Source organism: Sapajus apella, unplaced genomic scaffold, assembly GCF_009761245.1.
Source record: "Sapajus apella isolate SASKATOON/1434 unplaced genomic scaffold, GSC_monkey_1.0 scaffold6, whole genome shotgun sequence".
NCBI lineage: Eukaryota > Metazoa > Chordata > Mammalia > Primates > Cebidae > Sapajus > Sapajus apella.
The window spans coordinates 74,936,906-74,949,628 of NW_022436946.1; the positions used below are offsets into that span (position 1 = coordinate 74,936,906).

The 12,723-nt window shown below is 43.3% G+C and overlaps 1 protein-coding gene and 1 pseudogene across 3 annotated transcripts in view; one reads left to right on the forward strand and one right to left on the reverse strand.

The window, feature by feature from the left end:
• CGAS (cyclic GMP-AMP synthase) overlaps positions 1-12,723 on the forward strand; it is a 36,890-nt gene that overhangs the window by 17,442 nt on the left and 6,725 nt on the right. Inside the window, exon 3 of one of the 3 annotated variants that reach the window (XM_032275513.1) lies at positions 807-1,046. The exons of 1 other annotated variant lie outside the window; for it this stretch is intronic. In XM_032275513.1, the coding sequence (XP_032131404.1) occupies positions 807-1,046 (240 nt within the window). The remainder of the gene's footprint in view (positions 1-806; positions 1,047-12,723) is intronic. One more of the 3 variants, XM_032275514.1, reaches the window with a different exon arrangement.
• On the reverse strand, positions 7,480-7,823 carry LOC116549732 (annotated as a pseudogene).

Here is a 12,723-nt window from a genome sequence, read left to right on the forward strand (position 1 = left end):
AGGCTCTTACTTTCCTCCTCACTCAACCCATGACCAGTTATGTGGATTTGAACCTCTTTAGTTGCTCTCATTTCTTCCCCCTGTGTCGATGCTCCCTGCCTCTGTGCTGCCATGGGACCCAGCCTCTGTGCAGGCCTGTTGCTGTGGTCTTTTTGCTGCCTGTCTCTACCCTCTTGCCCACCTACCTTCTTCTCTAGGCTTCCCTCTGCACTGCCATCTATAATTTGTAATGAAAATTTAATCAGAGTACCCTCAAACCTCAAAATCTACAGAGACCCCCCCATCATATGCCACACACAGTCTGACAATGCCTTGCATGGGAGCTATCAAGAAATACTGTTTTGTTTTGTTTTTTGTTTTTTTAGGGAGAGTCTTACTTTGTTGCCCAGTCCGGAGCGCAGTGATGTGATCTCGGCTCACTGCAACCTCCACCTCCTGGGTTCAAGCAATTCTCATGCCTCATCCTCCCAAGTAGCAGGGATTACAAGCGTTCACCACCATGCCCAGCTAATTTTTGTGTTTTTAGTAGAGATGGGGTTTCACCATGTTGGCCAGGCTGGTCTTGAAGTCCTGTCCTCAAGTTAACCACTTGCCTCAGCCTCCCAAAATGCTGGGATTACAGGCCATTACACCTGGCCAATATTGGTTAAATTTGTAAAACACGTAGCCTTTTAGAGCCAGTTTCTGTTTTACCACTATTGTTTACTTTATACTTAACACACCAGAGATCTTCAATTATAGCTGCATTATTTCCCCTGTATTTTCAGAGAAAATTGGATTAATAAATACTTTCTTCTATGTTTAAGCAGATACAGATGTCATCATGGAGAAGAAAAGAAGAGGGAGCCCTGCTGTGACCCTTCTTATTAGAAAAGAAATATCTGTGGATATAATCCTGGCTTTGGAATCAAAAAGTAGCTGGCCTGCTAGCACCCAGGAAGGTCTGCCCATCAAAAACTGGCTTTCAGCAAAAGTTAGGACGGAGCTAAGACGAAAGCCATTTTACCTTGTACCCAAGCATGCAAAGGAAGGAAATAGTTTCCAAGGTATTTTAAATATTAACATTAACTTAAAGAAGAAATCAAAGAGTTGTTCATGTTACATGCTCAGGCAGTATAAGGTCAACAGCCAACCAATGCTATTGTCGTTTCAAGAGCCATCAGGCAAAATAGGTTATATGATGGGAGTTTGGTGACAGAATTGAAAAGGGCATAGTTGTAGTATTAATATCAAATACTCAGTTTTAAAATGTCTAGCAATCCGTATTTGACCTTTTTTTTTTTTTTTTTTTTTTTTTGGTAAAGAAAAGCAGCAATGGCCTTGGAGTCAGACTGCCCTGGTTCTGAATCCTCAGGCTCCTTCTACTAGCTGTGTGAACTTGAGCTAGTTATGATGCTTTCTAAACCCATTTGTTCATCTGTACACTGTGTTAACCAAAGCTACTTGAAAGATTCTGCAAAGGTAAAATGTGCATGCAGTTCTGTGGCCAGTTGTGTTCTGGCAGTTATATATTATTACATACCAATATTATCATTAGAGTCTAGACTCTCATTCTCAGCCTTGGTTCTCTCTTTCCTTCATCTTCCCATTCCACTTCTCCCATGCAGCCAGGAGAACTTTCCAGCCTCAGCTGTATTTTGGCACAGTGGTTAGGTTTGCCTGTTTACCTGCGTGTCTTAGCCTAACAGATCAGGATGGGTTTTCAGGCTGTGCTCTTGGGTAACATTTAACTTCCAAGAACCAGATTGAGTTGGTCTACAGCTAAAACTGAATAATGGTGATAATTTTGAAGGTAGAAGGAAGTAGCTTTTTTTTTTTTTTTTGAGACAGAGTTTCACTCTCGTTGCCCAGGCTGGAGTGCAATTGTGCGATCTTAGCTCACTACAACCTCTGCCTCCTGGGTTCGAGTTATTCTCCTGCCTCGGCCTCTCAAGTAGCTGGGATTACAGGTGCCTGCCACCATACCTGGCTAATTTTTTGTGTTTTTAGTAGAGATGGGGTTTCACCATGTTGGCCAGGCTGGTCTCAAACTCTTGGGAAGCAGCTTTTTTCTTGTGATTTAGTCCAAAAAAAAAGAAAGAAAGAAAGTAGCTGATTATTTTCATTTTCTTTTTTTTTTTTTTTTTTTTTGGAAACGGAGTTTCGCTCTTGTTACCCAGGCTGGAGTGCAATGGCACGATCTCGGCTCACCGCAACCTCCGCCTCCTGGGTTCAGACAATTCTCCTGCCTCAGCCTCCTGAGTAGCTGGGATTACAGGCACACGCCACCATGCCCAGCTAATTTTTTGTAGTTTTAGTAGAGATGGGGTTTCACCATGTTGACCAGGATGGTCTCGATCTCTTGACCTCATGATCCACCCGCCTCGGCCTCCCAAAGTGCTGGGATTACAAGCGTGAGCCACCACGCCCGGCCTTTATTTTCATTTTCTCCCATAGGTTTATATAGGACTTTTGGCACATACTGCTATTGGATTCCACGGAAACTGAAGGGGACCACAAAACAAATGAACCATAAATGAGTATTGCTGAAAAAAGCCCAGAAATAGTCAATCACGCTTAGTTTGATAATTTGTGTTTTTGTGGACACACATCATAACATCTCTTTTTTTTTTTTTTTTGGTTGAGACGGAGTTTCACTCATGTTACCCAGGCTGGAGTGCAATGGCGCAATCTCGGCTCACCGCAACCTCCGCCTCCTGGGTTCAGGCAATTCTCCTGCCTCATCCTCCTGAGTAGCTGGGATTACAGGCATGCACCACCATGCCCAGCTAATTTTTTGTATTTTTAGTAGAGACGGGGTTTCACCATGTTGACCAGGATGGTCTCGATCTCTTGACCTCGTGATCCACCCGCCTCGGCCTCCCAAAGTGCTGGGATTACAGGCTTGAGCCACCGCGCCCGGCCACATCATAACTTTATGTATTGCATACATACAGGAATTTTTCTGTAAGAAAAATAGTTTATGAAGGGGACTTACACATATCATTGTTCATATTTTTACAAAATGATTATCGCTTTCTGCAAAAAGGTTGTTCTGCAACCTGAACAAGTTTTAGAATAGCTGTTCCAAGAAACCTTCGCTGTAAATGATAGACAAATCTCAACAGGATCCCATACTATCTCTTTCTGGCCTGTCCTGTCCTGTCCTGGGGGACATTGGAAGACATATCAGCTTAGATATGAAAAAGAGTCCTTTGGTGGCCCTGTGGCCTATGTGGTTAGGAAGTTCTTTGCATCCTTCCATTAAAAGAAAGAAAGTGAAGTCTGGTTCTGTGTGCTTAGTTTCATCTCTGCTTTCTGTTACCCTTGGCTGTTCTGCATCTCCCATCATGGCAGATTATTTATAATTAGACAAAACCCTGCTTCTTTGTACGTGTGCGAGTGTATGTGTATTTGAGTGAACAAAGGGACTTAACAATGAAAATACTTGTACTAGGTTGGAGACACTTAGAACACCTGCTTTATCTTTTCTTTTTCTAAACATTCCACTGGTAATTCCCTGGTCTCACAAGCTATATTTTTAAAAGTATTATGTTGTTGTTTTTATTTATTTTCATTTGTCATTTATTTTTTGATACTGTCTCACTCTGTTGCCCAGGCTGGATTGCAGTGGTGCAATCTCGGCTCATTGCAACCTCTACCTTCTGGATTCAAACAATTCTTCCACCTCAGCATCCTGAGTAGCTGGGACTACAGGCACGTGTCACCATGCCTGGCTAGTTTTTTGTCTTGTTAGTAGAGACTGGTTTTCACCATATTGGCCAGGCTGGTCTCGAACTCCTGACCTCAGGTGATCCATCCGACTCGGCCTCCCAAAGTGCTGGGATTATAGGCATGAGCCACTGTGCCTGGCTTTGTTTTTATTGATTTTTAATTAAAAATTTCAAATTTTAAAAGTCTACCTGTTGGGCTGTGTGTGGTGTCTCATGTGAGCCTGTAATCCCAGCACTTTGGGAGGCAGAGGCAGGCGGATCACCTGAGGTTGGGAGTTTGAGACCAGTCCGACCAACATGGAGAAACCCTGTCTCTACTAAAAATACAAAATTAACTGAGCGTGGTGGTGGGCACCTGTAGTCCCAGCTACTCAGGGGGCTGAGGCAGGAGAATCACTTGAACCTGGGAGGTGGAGGTTGCAGTGAGCCGAGATCACGCTATTGCACTCCAGCCTGGGCAACAAGAACAAAATTCTGTCTCAAAGAAAATCAAAACAACAAAAAAATCTACTTGTTTCAAAATAATACCAGTTTTATTACCAAGAACATAATTTATAAAAAAGCAGTTTATGATTTACTTGCAGTTTTTTTGTTGTTAAGATAAAAGGACAGTCAAAATATGAGGTTTTTAACCCACTTGAAAAAACGTTCAGCCAGGTGCAGTGTCCCGTGCCTGTTGTCTCAGCTACCTGGAGGGATTGCTTGAGCCGAGGAGTTAAGGACGATAGTGAGCTGTGATTGTGCCACTAGACTCCATCCAGGATAGCACAGCAGGATGTCCTCTGTACCCCTCTTCCCCCCACCCAAAAAAGTCTCTGGACGGTTTAACTAAACATGGGTAAATTAACTTGTTTCATTATGCTATCTGTTTCTATATACTGGTTTTTAAAGTTTTATTTAATTTGTTTCATAAATTTATAAAGCATTTGCATGGTTCCAAAGTCAAAGCTATGGAAAAACGTACAGTTAGAGAAACACCTTCTGTTCATGTCCTCTCCATGCTTTTCTCTTTCCCTGAGTAGAAACCCTTTTAATTGTTTTTAGTTTACACTTCCATGTTTTATTTTTTATTTTATTTATTTATTTATTTGAGACGGAGTTTCGCTCTGTCATCCAGGCTGGAGTGCAGTGGGGCGATCTTGGCTCACTGCAGCCTCGGCCTCCCAGGTTTAAGTCATTCTGCCTTAGCCTCCTGGAGTAGATGGGATTACACGTATGTGCCACCATGCGTGGCTAATTTTGTATTTTCAGTAAAGACAGGGTTTTACCATGTTGGCCAAACTAGTCTCAAACTTCTGACCTCAGGTGATTCACCCACTTTGGCCTCCCAAAGTGCTGGGATTATAGGCGTGAGCCACCGTGCTCGCCCTTCCATGTTTTAAAAATATAGGTAAATAAATATATTCTGGCCGGGTGCAGTGGCTCATGCCTGTAATCCCAGCACTTTGGGAGGCTGAGGCAGGCGGATCACCTGAGGTCAGGAGTTCGAGACCAGCGTGATCAATATGGTGAAACCCTGACTTTGAAAAAAAATAAAATAAATAAGTATATTCTGTATCTCACTGACATAATGGCTCAAACCTATTATCCCAACACTTTGGGAGGCTGAAGCAGGTAGATCACTTGAGCTCAGGAGTTCGGGACCAGCCTGGGCAACATGGTGAAATCCCATCTTTACTAAAAATACAAAAATTAGACAGGCGTGGTAGTGCCTGTATCTCAACTATTTGAGAGGCTGAGGTAGGAGGATCACTTGAGCTGGGAGGTTGAGGCTGCAGTGAGCCAAGATGGTGCCACTGCGCTCCAGTAGCAACAGAGTAAGATCCTGTCTCAAAAACTAAAAAAAAGTGTGCCTTTTATTTTTAAAAGGTGGTGGCAGCCCGCAGTGGCTCACACCTGCAATCCCAACACTTTGGGAGGCCGAGGCAGGTGGATCACAAGGTCAGAAGTTCCAGACCAGGTTGGCCAATATGGTGAAATGCCATCTCCACTAAAAAAAATACAAAAATTGGGCCGGGCGCGGTGGCTCAAGCCTGTAATCCCAGCACTTTGGGAGGCCGAGGCGGGTGGATCACGAGGTCAAGAGATCGAGACCATCCTGGTCAACATGGTGAAACCCCGTCTCTACTAAAAATACAAAAATTAGCTGGGCATGATGGTGCGTGCCTGTAGTCCCAGCTACTCGGGAGGCTGAGGCCGGAGAATTGCTGGAACCCAGGAGGCGGAGGTTGCGGTGAGCCGAGATCGCACCATTGCACTCCAGCCTGGGCAACAACAGCAAAACTCCGTCTCAAAAAAAAAAAAAAAAAAAAAAAATACAAAAATTAACTGGGTGTGATGGCACATGCCTATAGTCCCAGCTGCTCTGGAGGCTGAGGCAGAAGAATTGCTTGAACCCGGGAGGTGGAGGTTGCAATGAGCCGAGACTGCACCACTGCACTTTAGCCTGGGCAACAGAGTGAGACTCCATCTCAAAAAAAAAAAAACAAAAAAAAGGTGGTGGCATATAAATATGATATAGTACATAATATTTAAATTTTTAAGGTAAAAAAGATAATGTAAAAACTAAGGAAATCTGGATATAGACTTGAGTTAACAATAATGTATCAGTGTTGGTTTATTAATTGTACCAATGTATTTTATGAATATGAGATGTTAATAATAGGGAAATGAGGGTGCAGTGGCATGTGCTTATAGTCCTAGTTCCCTCAGCCTTCGGGAGGCTGAGGCAGGAGGACCATTGAGCCCAGCAGTTAGGGTTGTTCTTCTTGGAGTCAAACTCCTGGTTTCAAGTGATCCTCTCGTCTCAGCCTCTCGCCTCCCAAGTAGCTGAAATTAGGGTACACAACACTGTGCCCAGATAAACATTTTTTTCAAGTGGGCTTAAAATGACTATCCTTTTATCTTAAGAACAAAAAGTGCAAAAAAAATCTGTTTTTTATAAGTATATTATTGGTAATAATACTGGTATTATTTTGAAAAAGGTAGATTAAACATATAAATATTAGATAATATACTAATTTATATATAAAATATATTTGTATGATCACCCCCTTTTTAAAATAAAAGGTACCCTTTTTTTTTTTAAGTAGACACAGGGTCTTGCTATGTTGCCCAGGCTGGTCTCAAACTCCTGACCTCAAACAATCCCAAAGTGCTGGGATTACAGGAATGAGCCATCATACCCAGGCCACACCTTTTTCTTTTTAATTTTATTAATTTTTTTTTTTTTTTTTTTTTTTTTTTTTTGAGACAGAGTTTCACTCATGTTACTCAGGCTGGAGTGCAATGGCGCGATCTCGGCTCACCGCAACCTCCGCCTCCTGGGTTCAGGCAATTCTCCTGCCTCAGCCTCCTGAGTAGCTGGGATTACAGGCACGCACCACCATGCCCAGCTAATTTTTTGTATTTTTAGTAGAGACGGGGTTCACCATGTTGACCAGGATGGTCTTGATCTTTTGACCTCGTGATCCACCCGCCTCGGCCTCCCAAAGTGCTGGGATTACAAGTGTGAGCCACCGCGCCCGGCCTTATTTTTTACTTTTTAGAATCCCTGCTCTCAGATATCTTTTTTTTTTTTTTTTTTCATTTTAACAAGATATCTTGGATCTCACTCCATACCTCTATGTAGAGAAAACACCCATTCCTTTTATTTTTTTTCTTTTTTCTCCATCCGAGTCTGCTTACCAGAGAACCCATTCCTTTTTTTTTTTTTTTGACTATTGCAAAAGTTTATTTAGCAAAAAGTCTAATATGAAAATGTACATGACCTAATTTTTACATCGTAGTAAAACAGGCCCTATGGAGAGAGGACATGGGTTTCTCCGCTGAACAGCCATTATTTATACTCGTTCCAAGGCTTCTAACATGATGATACTATTTCCTCGTATTACCACCATTCCAATATTGTTCTGTTGTCCGCTAGTCGCCATCTCCACACATTCATCTATCACAAGATTCATAAAGGGATCAAATCCCTGCAATATTCCCTGGACATGTCTGCCACCATTTAATTTCAATGATAACTTCTTGTCCATAATTTTTTTCAACTCGGGAGGGTGAGCTTTGCTCATGATGGCTACTCCGCGGGCACACAGAGGCCTTGGAACGGAATGCCCCCATTCCTTTTTAAAGTCTATTTTTAAAGCTGGCCAAACAGTAAATCTTTATGTAATATTGCTAGGTATTTCCCAGATCTCCTCCATAGGCATCATTCCAATTTACATTTTCATAGCAATGTATCAGAGTTCCTGTTTCACCCTCACTGACTGGTTGAAGTTTTTGCCAACTGAAATTCTTTCCAGTAGTTCAAAAAGTGAGAAATGATATCTCAATGTAGTTTATTTAAAAGTAAACCTTTTGTATTAGCATAGTTTTATATTTATAGAAAAATCATGCAGATAGTACAGAGAGTTCCCATATAATGGGAAAAAATCCCCTTTCCCTGGGGTTTTTTGTAGGGGAGATAGTGGAGCAGAATTTCACTGTGTTGCCCATGCTGGTCTGGAACTGAGCTCAATGATCCTCCCGCCTCAGCCTATCAAGTGACTAGGACTACAGACACATGCCACTGCAGCACCCCCATTTCCCTATTATCAATATCTCACATTAATACAGTACATTTATACAATTAATAAACCAATATTGATACATTATTGTTAGCTGAAGTCTATACTTTATCGGCTGGTCACAGTGGGTCATGCCTATAATCCTAGCACTTTGGGAGACTGAGATGGGCGGATCACCTGAAGTCAGGAGTTTGAGACCACCGTGGCCAACATGGAGAAACCCCATCTCTGCTAAAAAAAAAAAAAAAAAAAAAAAGCACAAAAATTAGCCAGGGATGGTGGTGCACACCTGTATTCCCAGCTACTCTGGAGGCTGAGACAGGAGAATCGCTTGAACTCAGGGGGCGGAGGTTGCAGTAAGCCAAGATCATGCCCCTGCACTCCAGCCTATGTGACAGAGCGAGATTCCATGTCACACACACACAAAAAAAAGTCTATATTCATATTTCCTTAGTTTTTCTTCTTCTTTTTTTTTTTTTTTGAGACGGAGTCTCGCTCTTGTTACCCAGGCTGGAGTGCAATGGCGCGATCTCGGCTCACCGCAACCTCCGCCTCCTGGGTTCAGGCAATTCTCCTGCCTCAGCCTACATAGTATCTGGGATTAGAGGTATACGCCAGCATTCCCAGCTAATTTTTTGTATTTTTAGTAGAGACGGGGTTTCACCATGTTGACCAGGATGGTCTCGATCTCTTGACCTCGTGATGCACCCGCCTCGGCCTCCCAAAGTGCTGGGATTACAGGCTTGAGCCACCGCGCCCGGCCTTCCTTCGTTTTTCTTAATGTCCTTTTACTGTTCCAAGATCCCATTTAGGATACCATATTGCATTTAGTTGTTATGTCTCCTTAAGCTGCTCTTGACTGTGACAGTTTTTCAGTTTTAACACTTTTGAGGAGTACTAGTTAGGTAATTTGCAGAATGTCTTTTACTTGAGATTTGTTTAATATATTTCTTATGAAGAGACCAGTTACTGGTTTGGGGGAGGAAGGTCACAGAGGCAAAGTGCCATCCTTATCACATTTTATCAAGGGTGTTTGCCGGTTTCTGGGACCCGAGGTGCAGGGGAGGTTTAGCTCGCTCCCCAGTGGGCTCTAGGCTTTTGGTCTCTCACTCACCCAAGAATGGGAGAGGGGACCACGCGGGGCGCCGTGCACTGGCAAGTAAATATCGGACCCCAAAGAGTTTTTGCAGAAAGTGATTTATTTATTTAGGCAGAGCAATAGAAAAAAAGAGAACAAGATGAGAAAGAGAAAGCTTCCACGAAGATTGTGGAAGGGGACTCTAATACGGAATCCGCCGGACCGGATGTGGGGGACAGGGACTTTTAACCTGGGAGGAATTCCCTCCCCCTCCAAGCCCTTTGACCTATGAAAGGAGTTCCTTTAAACTTCTGCTGGAGTGATTGATCTTTGATTCTTCCCTCAGGATGGAAAATTTAAACAAAGATCTCTAATCCCCCGGATGGGTTGAGGTGGGGGGCATGTTGCTGGGAAGATTCTTGCCCTTGAAACTAAGCCCCCTTGTGGACCCCGGAAGACAATATATTCCCTCAAAGGGTACATGCCACCTTTCTTTACAGTCTCATATACAGTTGACCCTCAGGATTGGCTCCAGGGTACCCCGCAGACACCAAAGTCCACAGATGCTCAAATCTCTTACATAAAATGATATAGTATAGTTGGACCTCCATATCTGAGTTTCAATCAATCCATGGTTGGTTGAATTCTCAAATGTGAAACCCTTGAATACAAAGTGCCAACTGTATTCTGTAGCTATTCCTGCACTCTTTATTCTGTACCATTAAAAATCTTTGTCTAGCTTTGTACCATGCTGTTGTATATAATGTAGCTTTAAAATTAGTCTTGATACCCTTTAGGGCAAGTTCTACCGCTTTGTTCTTCTCCAAGGGTGTTTTAGAGAGTCTTGACCCTTTGCATTCTCATATAAATTTTGAAATCAGCTTGTCAGATTCCACAAAATGCTTTTTGGAATTTTGATTGAGATAATGTTGAATCTATAGATAAATTTGGGGCCAGGAATGGTGGCTTATGCCTCTCATTCCAGCACTTCAGAAGGCTGAGGAAGGATAATTGCTTGAGGTGAGGAGTTCCAGACCATCCTGGACAACACTGTGAAAACTCTCGCTGAGCCCAGTGGCTCACACCTGTAATCCCAGTGCTTTGGGGGACTGAGGCAGGCAGATCACAAGGTCAAGAGATTGAGACCGTTCTGGCCAACATGGTGAAACCCTGCCTCTACTAAAAATAAACAAAATTAGCTGGGCATGGTGGTGCCTGCCTGTAGTCCTAGCTACTTCAGAGGCTGAGGCAGGAGAATTGCTTTAACCTGGGAGATGGAGGTTGCAGTGAGCTGAGATCATTCCATTGCACTCCAGCCTGGTAATAGAGCAAGACTCTGTCTCAAAAAAAATAAAAATAAAGAAAAACTGTCTATAAAAGCTTTTACAGAGAGTTGTGAATCTCCATCTCTATAATAATTTTTTTTAAAAATTAGCTAGGCTGGTGGCATGCACTTGTAGTTTTAGTTATGCAAGAGAATCACTTAAGTTCAGGAGTTCGAGATTACAGTGAGCTATGAACTTGTCACTGCACTTTAGCCTGAGAAACAGAACAAGACCTTGTCTCTAAAAAAAAAAGAAAGAAAGAAAAAATGGGGGAGAGTTGATATGTTAACAATATTGAGTTCCCCAATCTACTTATTTAGATCTCCTCTAATACTTCCCAGCTTCTCTCATTAGCATTTTTGCTGCAGAGGTTTTATATATCTTTTGTTAACTTATTCACAGGTAATTGATCTATTTTAAAACATTTATTTATTATTATTGTAATTATTATTGAGACAGAGTCCTGCTCTGTCATCCAGGCTGGAGTGCAGTGGTGCAATCTAGGCTCATTGCATCTCTGCCTCCTGAGTTCAAGCAGTTCTGTCTCAGCCTCATGAGTAGCTGGGATTACAGGTGGCCACCACCATGCCTGGCTAAGTTTTGTATTTTTCGTAGAGCTGGGGTTTCACCATGTAGTCCAGGCTGCTCTTAAACTCCTGACCTCAGGTGATCCACTCACCTCGGCCTCCCAAAGTGATGGGATTACAAGTATGAGCCACGGCACCCGGTCAAAACTTTTTGTTATGAAAATTTTAAACCAGTACCAAAGGAGACCAGGCCGGGAGTAATGGCTCATGCCTGTAATACCAGCATTTTGGGAGACTGAGGTGGGTGGATCACTTGAGCCCAGGAGTTCCAGCCTGGGCCATGTAGCCAAACCTTCTCTCTATGAAAAATACAAAATAAATTAGCTGGGCATGGTGATATGCACCTGTTGTTTCAGCTCTTTAAGGGGCTGAGGTGGGAGAATCACTTGAGCCTAGGAGGTCGAGGCTGCAACGAGCCGAGATCGGGTCACTGTACTCCAGCCTGGGTGACAAAGTGAGACATTGTCTTAAAAAATAATAAATGGCCGGGCGCGGTGGCTCAAGCCTGTAATCCCAGCACTTTGGGAGGCCGAGGCGGGTGGATCACGAGGTCAAGAGATCGAGACCATCCTGGTCAACATGGTGAAACCCCGTCTCTACTAAAAATACAAAAAATTAGCTGGGCATGGTGGCGCGTGCCTGTAGTCCCAGCTACTCGGGAGGCTGAGGCAGGAGAATTGCTTGAACCCAGGAGGCGGAGGTTGCGGTGAGCCGAGATCGTGCCATTGCACTCCAGCCTGGGTAACAAGAGCGAAACTCCGTCTCAAAAAAAAAATAAATAAATAAAAAATAAATGACTGGGAGCAGTGGCTCACACTTATAATCCCAGCACTTTGGGAGGCTGGGGCCGGCAGAGGTCAGGAGTTCAAGAACAGCCTGGCCAACATGGTGAAACCTCGATCTCTACAAAAAGTACAGAATTAGCTGGGCACGGTGGCTCATGCCTGCAGTCCCAGCTACTGGGAAAGCTGAGGCAGGAGAATTGCTTGAACCTGGGAGGCGGAGGTTGCAGTGAGCCAAGATGGCATCACTGCACTTTAGCCTGGGCAACAGAGACTCCATCCCAAAAATAAATAAATAAAATAAATGTGTAAGCAAATAATTTTCTTATATTGCCTGGGCACAGTGGCTCATGTCTGTAATTCCAACACTTTGGGAGGCTGGAGGATTGCTGGAGTCCAGGAGTTCAAGATCAGCCTGGGGAACATAGAGAGCCCATATTTACAAAAAATTTAAAAACTAGCCAGCCATGGTGGTGTGTGCTTCTGGTCCCAGCTATGGGACAGGGTGACATGGGAAGATTGCTCGAGGCCAGGAAGTTGAGGTTTCAGTGAGCTGTGTTCACACACTCCAGCCTGGGTGATAGAGGGACACCTCGTCTCAAAAAAAGAAAAAAAGCAATAATTCCCTAATATCAAACATCTGTCTATTCAGTATTAAAAGTTCCACTTA